Source organism: Lacerta agilis, chromosome 7 (assembly GCF_009819535.1).
Source record: "Lacerta agilis isolate rLacAgi1 chromosome 7, rLacAgi1.pri, whole genome shotgun sequence".
Lineage (NCBI taxonomy): Eukaryota > Metazoa > Chordata > Lepidosauria > Squamata > Lacertidae > Lacerta > Lacerta agilis.
The window spans coordinates 60,330,210-60,345,673 of NC_046318.1; the positions used below are offsets into that span (position 1 = coordinate 60,330,210).

At 39.9% G+C, this 15,464-nt stretch overlaps 1 protein-coding gene across 2 annotated transcripts in view; it reads right to left on the minus strand.

The window, feature by feature from the left end:
- Window positions 1–15,464, minus strand: part of MMP16 (matrix metallopeptidase 16) — a 159,376-nt gene that overhangs the window by 83,707 nt on the left and 60,205 nt on the right. Inside the window, exons 2-3 of one of the 2 annotated variants that reach the window (XM_033155516.1) lie at window positions 10,790–10,938; window positions 22–36 (exon numbers count right to left, since the gene is read on the minus strand). In XM_033155516.1, the coding sequence (XP_033011407.1) occupies window positions 22–36; window positions 10,790–10,938 (164 nt within the window). The remainder of the gene's footprint in view (window positions 1–21; window positions 37–10,789; window positions 10,939–15,464) is intronic. The other variant, XM_033155517.1, reaches the window with a different exon arrangement.

Below are 15,464 nucleotides of genomic sequence, written 5' to 3' on the forward strand. Positions count from 1 at the left end.
ACGAAAGACAGATGGTCTCACCTTAAGGTGATATCACTACATCAAACGAAAGAGGCAAGGGATAAAGCAAAAACAAGAACTATTATCCTATGTTAGAAATACTCTACATACATTTATTACACATAGAAATAAAATCTGGAACACAGTACAGAATTATTTGAGAAAAAGGTTGTTGTTGCTTTTTAAAAAGATTATTTTTGAAGTCATCTGAATCGGAGATCACCCATTGTTTATGCTCAGTGCAGATGTAATGGAGTTACCTCTTTCCATTACATTTAAGGAGACTGAGATCAGGCCACAGGACTGCAGTTACATCCCCTCTGTAGAGTATATTTATTTATTTATAAAAAGCATTTATACACCACCTTTAGGCCCTATTACAATTTACTACATTAAACTAATTAAATTATTTAAACCAGAAAGCATTAAAACAAGCCAATCAGCAGGCAGATGGTAATTAAAATAAGTCCAAATCTGGGTTGAATTAAATGTTTAATACATTTGCATTTAAACATACAGGATATGTGAGCACCAATTTAAGCCTCATGTGTGAAAATGACCTTGGACAATGTATTTCAGCGTTTCAGGATGGATAAACATTTTGTAACTTATTCTCCCTCTCATCTTAGCTGTGGTTGAGTGCTACAGTCCAGCCAATAACAGTATACTGTGGTTAAGACTAACTAGGGCAGTGTTTTTCAACCTTTTTTGGGCAAGGGCACACTTGTTTTATGAAAAAAATCACGAGGCACACCACCATTAGAAAATGTTAAAATATTTAACTCTGTGCCTATATTGACTATATATAAAGTAATTCTCTTGAATAGGAATCAAATAAACACAATTTTTCCCACGGCACACCAGGCAACATCTCGCGGCACACTAGTGTGCCACGGAACAGTGGTTGAAAAACACTGAACTAGGGTTTAACTTAACTGCTGCTAAATCTCCTACCAACTCCTGACTGCATTAACGGCAAGAAAGGGCTTAATTGCCTTGATCCCCTGACCCACTCCCCATCTCGGTTTCTTCCCATCTTCATGGTCAAAATGACAGGCACAAGATGTTTCTATCTGTGACATTAACTTTCTATATGCACTACAGGGTTGATTCATAAAAAGGGAATCCACTTTTCTCCAGCATACTGGTTGAACGCTGCCGTGCACAAGGGGGACGGGACAGAGGAAGCTGCTATCTGGACAAGCCCTCTGTGAGCCAAATCAGGGGCAATGTTTGTTGAAAACAATAATGTTTGCTCCCTTAAATATTACAGAGACAGACAAGAGCTGTAAGTAATCCAAATGGCCCATTTTCAACCATAGGCTTCAAAGCCATGGCTGAGAAGAGCTCTCAGGCTTTGTCAAGCATTTGATGGCATTTTTTGCAGAGAATATTCTTCCCATCGTAAAGGGCTTTGTGCTCAAGGGAGGGATTTAGCACAGAAGACAGAATCCACAGGTAGGCAATCAATATTCAAGTTTCATTCCATATCCTTTCATCTCACTAGAACTATTTATAATCCACAGAACATTTTAACCCAAATTCAATTACCCTTCAGAGCAAAGAATTATCATGTCCTATAGCCTTTGTATGCATTTGCTTCACTTTCCGTTGCAGTGGTCAAAAGCATCGTCCAAGTCACTGTAACAAATACTTCACTATCGTTAGCTTTAAGCAAGAGGTATGACTCAGAATCCCGGGCTGGTGTATGTCGAAGCACAGCTATGGCAAAGAAATATACCGCATGCTGACTTCTGTAACCTAGACACATTCTGTCTAGGACTGTCCTTATTTAATGTAAATGAATTTCACAAACCCTATCCTTATCCCAAGAAAACATTTACACTTAAGTTACTAATGTACTGTATACATTTTAGTGAACTGCATACTTCCCATTGTTTGTTGCTGGTAGACTTGTGGATTAATTTCTTGCATATACTTTAGAGCAGTATCTCTCATTTTTAAAAACATCATTACTATAATCATCATCCCATGTCAACTCCTCCACTTTGTAAGTGAAATCAGGAACTGATGATAATTGCCAACTGAATGCACATAATAACACATGACAAGCTACACATGGGATTTACTCAGTTTCTTACATAAAAGCAACTTCCATGACATCCAGTGTAGAGTTGCTCCAATCTCTATCAAATGCTGCTCCACGGTGAATAAAATTGTGGATGATTTCCAACATCACTTTTCAAAAAGGAAACAAGTCATGGTCACTTGGGCTGTTAAATAGTTGCGTTTTCTGGTCCATGTTAAATTGCGTGATAACCTTTCCAGAATAAACAGGTTTTTTTAAATGTTTGCAGTAAACTCACAGGAAATATTTAGGAATACATGAAGGGAATGGTTATGGTAGAACACCTGCTTTGCATGCAGAAGTTCCAAGTTCAATCCCTGGGCGACTTCTCCCATTAATACTGACCTACCTAGCAGTTGTTCCTTGGCAGTTTCCATGCTGCCCTACCAATATTAAAGGTGATAGATCATAATCTCCAACGTTCATTATAAACTAGTATCTTTTGATCTTGTGAACTTTGAAGATCACAAAGATAGATAATAATTCTAAATTATCCTTAATTCTATTTAGGATTATCTAGATGCAAAACATCTAAAATATATACTTTCAGGCATATCCAAGACACATTGTGCTTTGCAAGTCCTCTCCCTCCTGCACACTCAGTCAGAACTTAAAACTACATCAGCAGGGGAGAAAATGCTTAGGAGGACTGAAGCATAACAAATGCTACAACAGCCAAATATCACGAACTAGTATGTGCTGTTTGCACAAATAGAAGCAGAGCTGTTTAAGGCCGCATGTTAAATCTTCAGTTCAAAGCATTCTTCCTTGTGCGTTATACTGAAATAGAGCAAACAGTCTTCCAAAGAAACAAAGCTAATTCTGATTTTCCAAATGTTCCTCTTTCAAAGGGAAGACTTTATGAAACCATTATAGAAGGAAATCAAAAGCATTAAGCTGAAGAAATAGGAATAAAGAAAATGAGAAAATTTAAAGAGATAACCTGGCATTTTTCTTGCAAAACATAAAGCTTATTAAAATAATATTTTGCTTCCACATATGTTCCTCTGGCTTTTCCAATCTATATCATTTCCCAGTTTAGTAAGACTGGAATTTCCCTTTGATTTTACTATACTTTAATCTGGTTCTGAATGAGAGGGAGACAGACTTCTAGTTATATGAAGTCAGGCAGGTACCAGGCAGATTTCAGACAGCAATATCATCTGTAGGCTGAGGGCACCAGAAACAGAAACTCCAATTAAGTCTGTAACAATTCAGTTTGTTACAGCAAGCTTTCACTTGCACTAAACCTGCCTCTCCTACAGGGGGCATGGAAACATCATGTCCAGCTTGTCAAGAATCCTAATGGATGCCTTCTAGCAGGCTTTCACAAATATAGTTTTGCTGAAAAATTGGATCTGATGTGATGTTAATACAAGAACTTTGAGAGGTGACATTGTACAAGAATTTTGAGAGCTGACATTGTTGCACAAGTAGTAGCACTCAAGCTTAAATGTCACCACAGGTATAACAATAACAACGCCAGTTGCACTAGGGGTTTCATAGTATCTTTTGCAAGTGCAAGATACACATTGGATTTGGCTGTTGTGCTACAATACTGCTGATATACCCACTAGTGGAATAGCTGTATTACCAAGTGGACTGCAACAATTGGATATCGCCCATTGTATTTCATCAGAAAAATACCATGAAAACTTACAGTAGGTGATGCTTGATAAATATAGACTTCAGCAGCCCTATAGCCAAGGCACACTGCTCATATGAGCATGTCCCTAATTGAGGCACACATTTTTAAAATTAACATTGCCTTGATGAAAATGCATACCAGATGGTTGCAAAATGTTATCACTTCTCTTTTCCAGCTTGCTATGAAAAGTTAGGTTTCCACACGTTCCATCACAATATGAGAAGCTGGAGACAACTGAACAATGTGATTTGTATGAAATTATATTGTTTGACCCCTTCATGGATCACTGCCTTGTCGTGGCGAAGGGGCTTGAATTACTCAGGCAAGCTATGGACAGGTCAAGATGGACAGGTCATAGCGGAGAGTTTGGACCAAACGTGATCCACCTGGAGAAGGAACTGGCAAGCCGCTCCAGTATCCCTGCCAAGAAAACTCCATGGACAAAGACAACAGGCATATAAAAGATATGACGCTGGAAGATGAGCCCCTCAGGTCGGAAGGCGTCCAACTTGCTACTGGGGAAGAGCGGAGGACAAGTACAAGTAGATCCAGAGCTGATGAAGCGGCTGGGCCAAAGCCGAAAGGACGCTCAGTTGTGGATATGCCTGGAAGCGAAAGGAAAGTCCAATGCTGTAAAGAAAAGTATTGCATAGGAACCTGGAATGTAAGAACCATGAACCTTGGTAAGCTGGATGTGGTAAAAAATGAGATGGCAAGAATAAACATTGACATCCTAGGCATCAGTGAACTAAAATGGACAGGAATGGGCGAATTCAGTTCGGATGACTATCATATCTACTACTGTGGGCAGGAATCCCGTAAAAGAAATGGAGTGGCCCTCATAGTCAACAAAAGAGTGGCGAAAGCTGTACTGGGATGCAACTTCAAAAATGATAGAATGATCTCGATACGAATCCAAGGCAGTCCTTTTAACATCACAGTAATCCAAGTTTATGCACCAACTACCAGTGCTGAAGAAACCGAAATTGATCAATTCTATGAAGACTTACAACACCTTATAGAAATGACACCAAAGAAGGATGTTCTTCTCATTATAGGGGATTGGAATGCTAAAGTAGGAAGTCAAGAGATAAAAGGAACAACTGGCAAGTTTGGCCTTGGAGATCAAAATGAAGCAGGGCAAAGGCTAATAGAGTTCTGTCAAGAGAACAAGCTGGTCATCACAAACACTCTTTTCCAACAACACAAGAGACGACTCTACACATGGACATCACCAGATGGGCAACATCGAAATCAGATTGATTATATTCTCTGCAGCCAAAGATGGAGAAGCTCTATACACTCAGCAAAAACAAGACCTGGAGCTGACTGTGGCTCAGATCATCAGCTTCTTATAGCAAAATTCCAGCTTAAACTGAAGAAAGTAGGAAAAACCACTGGGCCAGTAAGATTCAATCTAAATCAAATTCCTTATGAATACACAGTTGAAGTGAAGAACAGGTTCAAGGATTTAGATTTGGTGGATAGAGTACCTGAAGAACTGTGGATGGAGGCTCGTAACATTATACAGGAGACAGCAACGAAAACCATCCCAATGAAAAAGAAATGCAAGAAAGCAAAGTGGCTGACCAATGAGGCCTTACAAATAGCGGGGGAGAGAAGACAAGCAAAATGCGAAGGAGATCGTGAAAGATACAGGAAATTGAATGCAGATTTCCAAAGAATAGCAAGGAGAGACAAGAGGGCCTTTCTAAACGAGCAATGCAAAGAAATAGAGGAAAATAACAGAATGGGAAAAACCAGAGATTTATTCAAGAAAATTGGAGATATGAAAGGAACATTTCGTACAAAGATTACCACAATTAAGGACAAAAGTGGAAAGGACCTAACAGAAGCAGAAGACATCAAGAAGAGGTGGCAAGAATACACAGAGGAATTATACCAGAAAGATATGGAGGTCTCATACACCCCAGGAAATGTGGTTGCTGACCTTGAGCCAGACATCCTGGAGAGTGAAGTCAAATGGGCCTTAGAAAGCCTTGCTAACAACAAGGCCAGTGGAAGTGATGATATTCCAGCTGAACTATTTAAAATTTTAAAAGAGGATGCTGTTAAGGTGCTGCACTCAATATGCCAGCAAGTTTGGAAAACTCAGCAGTGGCCAGAGGATTGGAGAAGATCAGTCTACATCCCAATCCCAAAGAAGGGCAGTGCCAAAGAATGCTCCAACTACCGCACAATTGCACTCATTTCACACGCTAGCAAGGTTATGCTTAAAATTCTACAAGGCAGGCTTAAGCAGTATGTGGACCGAGAACTCCCAGAAGTGCAAGCTGGATTTCGAAGGGGCAGAGGAACCAGAGACCAAATTGCAAACATGCGCTGGATTATGGAGAAAGCCAGAGAGTTCCAGAAAAACATCTACTTCTGCTTCATTGATTATGCAAAAGCATTTGACTGTGTCGACCACAGCAAACTATGGCAAGTTCTTAAAGAAATGGGAGTGCCGGATCACCTCATTTGCCTCCTGAGAAATCTCTATGTGGGACAAGAAGCTACAGTTAGAACTGGATATGGAACAACTGATTGGTTCAAAATTGGGAAAGGAGTACGACAAGGCTGTATATTGTCTCCCTGCTTATTTAACTTATATGCAGAATACATCATGCGAAAGGCTGGGCTGGATGAATCCCCAACCGGAATTAAGATTGCCGGAAAAAATATCAACAACCTCAGATATGCTGATGATACTACCTTGATGGCAGAAAGTGAGGAAGAATTGAAGAACCTTTTAATGAGGGTGAAAGAAGAGAGCGCAAAATATGGTCTGAAGCTCAACATCAAAAAAACTAAGATCATGGCCACTGGTCCCATCACCTCCTGGCAAATAGAAGGGGAAGAAATGGAGGCAGTGAGAGATTTCACTTTCTTGGGTTCCATGATCACTGCAGATGGTGACAGCAGTCACGAAATCAGAAGACGCCTGCTTCTTGGGAGAAAAGCAATGACAAACCTAGACAGCATCTTAAAAAGCAAAGACATCACCTTGCCGACAAAGGTCCGTATAGTTAAAGCTATGGTTTTCCCAGTAGTAATGTACGGAAGTGAGAGCTGGACCATAAAGAAGGCTGATCGCCGTAGAATTGATGCTTTTGAATTATGGTGCTGGAGGAGACTCTTGAGAGTCCCGTGGACTGCAAGAAGATCAAACCTATCCATTCTCAAAGAAATCAGCCCTGAGTACTCACTAGAAGGACAGATCCTGAAGTTGAGGCTCCAGTACTTTGGCCACCTCATGAGAAGAGAAGAATCCCTAGAAAAGACCCTGATGTTGGGAAAGATGGAGGGCACAAGGAGAAGGGGACGACAGAGGATGAGATGGTTGGACAGTGTTCTTGAAGCTACTAACATGAGTTTGGCCAAACTGCGAGAGGCAGTGAAGGATAGGCGTGCCTGGCGTACTCTGGTCCATGGGGTCACGAAGAGTCGGACACGACTGAACGACTGAACAACAACAACAACAACAACAACATATTGTTTGAGACAGAAGGAACACCCTCAGAAGGTGGTGAACTCTCCTTTTGAAGGTTTTAAAGCAGAGGTTGGATGACTATCTGTCAGGGAATCTTTAGCTATGATTCCTGCATTCATTGCAGCGGGTTGGAGTCCCTTCCGACTCTACAATGCTATGATTATATAATTGGGGGCCAAGGATGTCAACCTATATCACTTTATAAAAGTTTGGATGGGTTAGTTGCCCTAGTTAATTGCCATCCTTTCTCCAGGGCCATTGCTTCTTCTATCCTGGTCTAAATTTAAAGCTAGCAGGTAATATTATAAAAGTAGCTTTGAAGCAATTCCAATAATGCATGTTGTGGGTCTGTCCATTAAAAAGTTTCAGAAGAGACTCCTCTCTATCACCAAGCCTTTGGATTGTGGTGAAAATAAAGCTAAAACCTATAAGACTAAGGGATAAATCTAATGCACATCTATTCCCAAGAGTTTATTAGTAGATTTAGTTTTCCTTTAAGCTCTTTTAATTGGCTTGCAGCTCAGCTCAGGAAGTATTTAAGATGATCATCGCAAGTTGCACTAAGCCTGACCAAGAAGATTCTGCTTTTAACTAGAAGATTATCTCTCAAAAAAACTTACATTGGCTATCCTAATTGAAAACAACTTGATTTTTTTAAGGGAATTTTATGTGCAAAAATAAGCACTTGGAAAATGATAGATAGGTAGCTAGATGATAGATAGATAGATAGATAGATAGATAGATAGATAGATAGATGATAGATAGATATCAAATTTATAGCTATAAGCAGGGATTCACAGTTTTGATTGCTCTGATTATCATGGCATGTGGGATGAAAGGAACTGCAGGCTTCCTCTCCATTCAGACGTTCTATGCACCTACTGGAAAAATTGCTGTCCCAGTAGTAGGTGGCATGACCTCCCATTGTTGCTGCTGCTTACCAGGGGGTAGAGGGGGAAACTTGAGGTTGGTGTGGCACCACTCTGCCACCTAGTTTTGCCCACCAGTTTAACTTGGCTTGTTATGTTTGGGGGGAGTTAATAACCTAGCTCACTAGCCTTCAAAGGTTCTAAAGCAGAGCTAAAATAGCTTCATGTCCTATTCCATTAGCCGTGCAAAAGGACTGGAGAAGTACATTCACTCCCGTTTCCTGCTAGCAGGATGAATTCTCCTTTGTAATTCTTTTTGGTGGTTTTAGCTGATGGAATTTTCTTCTCCGCCTCCAACTCACTTAGCAGTTCAGAAAACACACTACTGAAACTGCTGATGCCAATCTCGGATTGGAAAAATCATTTCATTCCACTCGCTCATGCATTATTGCACTGAAAAGCAATAAAGAGCAGGCCTCATGGGTGCCCTAAGGGAAGGTGAATGGGTCAGAAATACTTGAACTTTAGGAATTTAGAGAATCCAGCAACAGGCATCATCTTAGCCATAGACTGAGAAACTACAGAATGCCTTCCAAGAGCTCTAGATTTCAGTAAAGTATTTCAGATTTAATAGACAGGGAGGAGATTAGAGACAGGGTTCTCTGTTAAGCTAACATGAATGAGCTTTTTGACAGGAGAACAGATTTTCAACTGCTTGAAACTTTTAAATGCCACATTAGTGGCAGTTTGGGGAAAGCTGTAGATTTCATCAAAGGAAAATCACCTATTGCAAACCGACAGTAAGGAAAGTTATAAATCGAAAAGAAAAAGATAAATATGTTTTCTCAGTGGTGGTTGCTGCTACCACACTCCTGGAAGCAGGGATACTGAATGCAGCAAAACAGTTTATATGGAAAAATATGGAAACTTCATTCTGAATTTGAGAAGCTAGGATCACTAGCTAGTTTACAGATCGACCACAAGAAATTTGGTGCTATACTATTAAATGGTCTTATGGCCATGTCGATTTCTTAAAATTCCCTACACATATGCACAAATCACCATACTGGCTTGGATTCAATTGTTGAGCATCCTTATTTTGAAACATTTTGAAATCTGGGCTGAAAATTAATGCAGAAGGTCACATCCAGTGATGTTGGCATACAAAAATGCAAAGTTAAAAGGAACTAGACAATCTATTGGTTGTCCTTACAATCTAATAGCCAGGTGAAAGTACTTAGCATTATATCTAACAAAGTCATTGTGGAAGTGGAACAACTTCTTCTCACTCAACAGATTTCTGCTCCCTCATCTCTCCCTGTCCAACCCTCACATCTGGGATTCCACCAACTCTCTGGAGCAGTTTTGGAGATGCCTGGCCATGTTTAGTGGGGAGGAGAGAGAAGGGAAGATCCATTATGCAGGCAGAAGTTGCTCCCCTCACATCATGACTTGATCGGATCCAACTCTTAATCTCATGTCAGTAGAAACAAGGTGATGTGTAATAACTTTTAAAAAGGAAAATTAAGATGCAGCACACACAAAAACAAAGTGAGTTTTGTGATTGACACTAATTGGTTGCAGACTCCAACCTTACATATTTTTGGGAAAGTCCCACTGGATTCAAATGAAATTGCTTCTGGGTGTTTGTATACAGGACTGCAGTCTTAGCCTAAAATCCTGTGTCTTGTTAGACTCTGCTGCAATAACAAATGAAAAATCTACCCAATTATTAGCATTTTTAAAATAAAGTGCCATTGATGTACAAAGGACTGTGCAAATAACGTAAAAACAAAATTTGGAAGGCAACAAACGACTGGGGAAGAAACAAGTGAAAATAAGTAATCTGGGGGGCAGGGATGGAGGACAGAATGGGAGAGACAATTGTAGCAGCTTGCCTTTCATTTAAGAATATAACATAAAAAAGAACTAGCTAGATAAGGGCAAAGGACCATATAGTCTTACAACCTGTTTCCACAGTGGTGAACTACACGCACTTGGGAAGTTCATTAGCACTCTCTCCACTTGTGTTTCCCAGCAAATGGTATTCATTCACTTTGTCCTTCCGATGACATTTTGGCCTGTGCAAGGTTTCCAGTTTACACAACTACCGGATAAATGGTGACACATGGCTACATACATTTCCTCACAGTGTTTCTCTAAACACATGCTTTTTTGCTTCACTCCTGTACTGTAAATATGCTTTCAGTGATGGCTGCTTCCCAAACTATGGTTCTAAGAAACTTTCCAGTGTCAAAGCAAGGGGTGACAGTATGTGCGACAGAGAAGCCTATTATCTATCTACTTTTGAAAGTTATGCCACATATGAAAACCAATTTCTTCCTGCTTATGTTTCCCACACTAACCTATCCATTGCTTTGTCACCACCATAAAAATTGTGAAGTGAAAGTATTTCTGTTGAATGTTTATGTAAATATTGACTTCCCATGTCTGTTTTTCATCTTCCTTTTCTCTCTTTTTATGAAATGGACTCTTACTGAAACTTCAATTGTATCCTATAGAGTTCCTACATTTTTTCACCAAGCGTATGTTATAAGGGGGTGGGGGCTTATAGTCAGAGTGACCATTTAGATTTGCAGAGATATCTTAGCTGGTCATTGCAGTAACAAGAATTTACTGCACTTCAAGGAGTTTAAAGAAGCAAGAGCAGTCCAGTTACAATTACTTACTCGATTGTGTTCCTGTCCACTTTTCCTGTCATGTTAATGCCATAGAACTGCTGCATAGCAGCTATAGCAGATTTCATTGTCTCTGCAGTACGCAACACCGACATTCTGGGGTCAGTTGGTGGAAGATAGCCGTACTTTTGTAGCCACACCTATAATGACAAGCATAGTTTGTATTAGGGAAGATTTGCAATCTACAATCCCCTAGGTGGCATCTAGTTAAGCTTCTCTTTCAAACATAAAAGATGCAATTCAAACATAGGAAAAGCAATCCACAATACATTTTCTTAATATTCACTGAAATCAAGAAGAATTAAGAATGAAATAAAGTGTTTATGATCCAATTAGTGGAATGCACACACTGATATTGCCAGACTGTATCCATAGGCAAGAAATGTTGTAAGGATAATTATTATACATATCTTATGGATAAGAATAAGGGGCCACATGGAAGGACCATTTGGTAGATAGGATGACTTATTTTTTTATAGAACCAGATTGTTATTGTTCTTTAAAATGTTATTTTACAACCCAAGCAGACAGTCCTCACATTACCACCCAGCATCCTCAGACAATCAGCATCCTCAAGTCCACTGTCAATTATGTCTGCTGAGGTCTCAGGTCAAGGATAACAGCACTCCCATTTTTTCCTTATTATCATCATCATCATCATCATCATCATCATTATTTCTATACCATCCTTCATCCAAGGATCACAGTGCTGTTTACAATATAAAAACACAAAAATACATACCATAGTAACAAATGAAAACAATACCCCCAATACAGAGTTTAAAAGTCCATAGATTGTTTAATTAGCCAAAGGTCGGGGAGAAGAGGAATCTTTTTGCTTGGTGCCTACGTAACAAAGGTACCAGGCAAGTCTGCACGGGGAGAGCATTGTTCAGAAGCAATGTGGAGGCTGCTGACACACATAAAAACATGGGGGCTATGCTGGCTTCTTTTAGACACAATGTTAAAAGCATGAGAAATCTAAGGCCACATTCATACACTACTACATTTCTCAGAGTCATCAACAATCAATCATGAGAAGCTCTGTGAGATGAACAGGAATCACCTAACAGTTCTTGGAACCCTTAGCAAACTACAACTCCCATAACGCTTTTTGGGAGGAAACCACAACCATACTGCTTTAAATGCATGGTGTGGATGTAGCCTGAGAATACAGTTGGGGGAAGGGGCAACAGTAGCCCCTCAATCCCGGCCCTGTAAACAGAGTCCTAGAACTCACCCTTCACTGTTAAATGAAGCGCTCACATATTCACATTTTCATTTTGTATTTCATTCAAAGACTTTATAGAGATCTTTTAAGCAATACTCTCTCTCTCTCTTCCATGTGCTGAACTATAACCCAACAAAGAGTTGATAAGCATCTGACCTAATTAGCAGTGATGTGGTCTGATTTTCCACATTCAGCTAAGCCACGTTTATCTCTTACACATCCTAGTTTAATTTCCTTTTAAGAAGAAACTCTCACCTTCAGGCCACATCCTTCTTGGATGAAGGCCCTCCTTTAATGTTGTTCTGTTTCATTTGGAACTGTTTCATGTGTTTGCAATAATTTTACCTGTATTTTGTTGTCATAGCCCGCCCTAGGATGTTATAGCAAAGGCAGAATGGATGATCTTATAAATAAATAAAAGACTGTGTCTAGCTTATATATTTAAAGGTTTGCAACTTACATATTTAAAGGTTTGCAGCTTCCTATCTTGTACTTTATGAGGAAGCTGTCGAATCACAGTGTGCTGATACTGGGCTAATCAGTGTAATTTTCACAATTAGGGTGACAAATCCCCCTCATACTTCACATGCAATGTCAACTTACACACCGTCACTAGATGGAATAAAGGACTGCAAGCTTCACATAAAAGTGAAATGTACACCAGCTATAGAAAAGCAATCCTTAAATATCCACTGTTCATACTAACTATTTATTTTGAAATAACCTATCCGTTCTTGAGGTCTCTATTCCCAAGTCTAGAAGAACATTACCAGCAAAGCATCCCTCTAATGCTAGTATATTGTCATGGATGGTGTTTTGGTATATCTATGGATGTTCCTGATCTTAAGCCTGATGTGCTGCCACAGGAAAGCTTTAAGACTTCTCCAGTCACTGACCACATTAATAGTCAGCCACTCCTCAGAGGGACACATGTCAGTGGTGGACATGGGCGAAGTACTGCATGCATACACTCACCTCAAATACAGACTACACATGCAACCACACACAAATCCACACATGAAAAGCACACAAATCCACACATGAAAAGCACACGTGGCAAATGCAAATGCAGAGCATACGCACAGCACTCCCTCACCCCCCAAGCTTGGGTGACACTTTTGCACAATAACCATTTGTAAAAGGCAGCGCTTCTAGGACCCCACACTCACAGCACTGGAAGATAAAGCTGGTGAGACATTTCCCATGCCGTGCCAGTCCAGATCCGGGACACAGGTTCATGGCGCATATGGCTACCTGTGGCTACTGGCCATGATGGCTATGCCTCCACAGCTGGAGGCAATCATCTGTTTTAGTATTTAAACTTTTGTATGTTTTAAAGTATGGTTGTGACTTCTCTCTCTCTCTTTATTTTTACTATTTTATCTTGTGTAAACTGCTTTCAGGTGTTTATTTATTTTACGATCAAGCAGTGTATAATTTTTTTAAAATAAATAAATAACATTTAAAAAAATTATTCCGAACACCAGTTGCTAGAAACCACAAGAGTGGTCTTGTGCTTGGGTCCTGCTTGTGGGTTTGTCACAGGCATCTGGTTGGCCACTGTGAGAACAGGATGCTGGACTAGATTGACCCTTGGCCTGATCCTGCATGCTCTTCTTATTTTCTAACATTATGTTCACAGGTTAGCCAGCAGACTTTAAAAGCCCTTTCCTAAGACTGCTGCAGCTGTAAGTTCTTAGGCTGCAGCTTTAACAAGGAGGAGAGGAGGAAGAAGAAGAAGAAGAAGAAGAAGAAGAAGAAGAAGAGGATGAGGAGGAGGAGGAGGAGGAGGAGGAGGAGGAGGAGGAGGAGGAGGAGGAGGAGTTTGGATTTAAAGGGTCCCTAGCCTGAACATGAAATTACTAATGCAAAAGTTTTTTGCCCAATCTGCTTTACACCCTACATAGACATGTTGACGGAACCTTTGTTAAGGAAGTATTATTTATGAACAGGACTTATATGCCTCTCTACAACAAAAATACGCTTGCCATGGAAATCACCTTGCAAGGAATTAAAACCCTTTTCCTCAACAGGATTTCTTTTGAACAGAATATTATTATTACCCTCATTTATATAAATAATTTATATATATAAAAAGCTAAGCAATAAAATTCTTTTGAACATAAAACCTGGGGTTTCTGAGTATGGTGGTAGGCCACTACATACAATAGGCACAATACTCTATTTGAATTTTCTTCTGAAATATATTTGAGACGGGGGCGGGGGGATGGAGTAGTTAACATCCAACAGTATGGAATTATCTGTGTAATTTTCCTACAGGTCTCTCCATTATTTGCAGATGGAGAAGAAACACAGGAATTAATTTCAGCAAATTGCTTCCATAAACGCCGGTACAAAATTAAGTTAGAATTGCTTGGCTCTTCGGTGAGCCTATTAAATCATATTGAGCAATTTAGGAAACATGCACATATTAAGTACACATCAGTCCAAACAGCTTTGCTATTAGAAGGGTCTCAACACATCTGCATAATACAAAATGCACTAACAGATGGTGTTGGGTTAATTTGGCAAGGCCCATAGAGGGATAGTCTACTGAAATCAAATCAGGGGGTCAAAAGGTTGAGCTGCAAAGTTCCTTTTGGGGAAACGATTATTTAAACTGAATCTGACATTTGGTTTTCCAATTCAGTTTTCATAAAATAAGTTTACGGTTTCCAGTGCTTCAAGCCTGCATCAGCAGATTTGAGGTGTCACCCATCAAACATCTGCAAAAGAGGGGGGGGGGAATTGTGCTCCACTGCCTGCAAAAGCAGCACTCTTTATAAGTTACCCTTTAGTCTATTCAGTTTGCTTTCTTAGAGGCGACCACATTGTTAATGTGGTTCTATGCATCTTGGCTTGGAATTTAGCTCCACAGAGTTCAGTGCTGCTTTTAGCCCTCCCCAATAAGTGTGTGCAGCACTGTAGCTGCAGAAAGGATACCTTTGGAATCACAAGTGAATATTCTTTGAGAGGCTCAGATGAGCCAAAAGAGCCCGAGGTTCCACTCGAAATAATCATTTCAAAAATGTCAAGAACTAATTTGAAAATAAAAAAATAGCATGTTATATAACCATATGCACAGAAACAATTTTGGGAATTTTGCAGCGTGAAGAGAAAAAGTTGTGCACGTTGCTTTCGCTGGTGCCAATGGCCCAGTGCCCACCGGCTTCAACGGAAAGAGAAACGAGTACCAAAGTAAATGAATGAAACAGAGGTAGCCTTTATGCAATGGAAGATTATTGCCTCTCCCTTCCCTTTCACACCTTTTCAAAAACTAATCATATCACCACTCCCACTAACACATAGGCCCACTATGTCAAAGCTAAATCCTGATCCATCCATTTTGGTAAACAGAGCCAATGAAAGGTTTTATTCATTCATTTGGCTTTATTATTTTTTTAAAGGCAAACTCTTTTCAAAGATTTGCTGAAA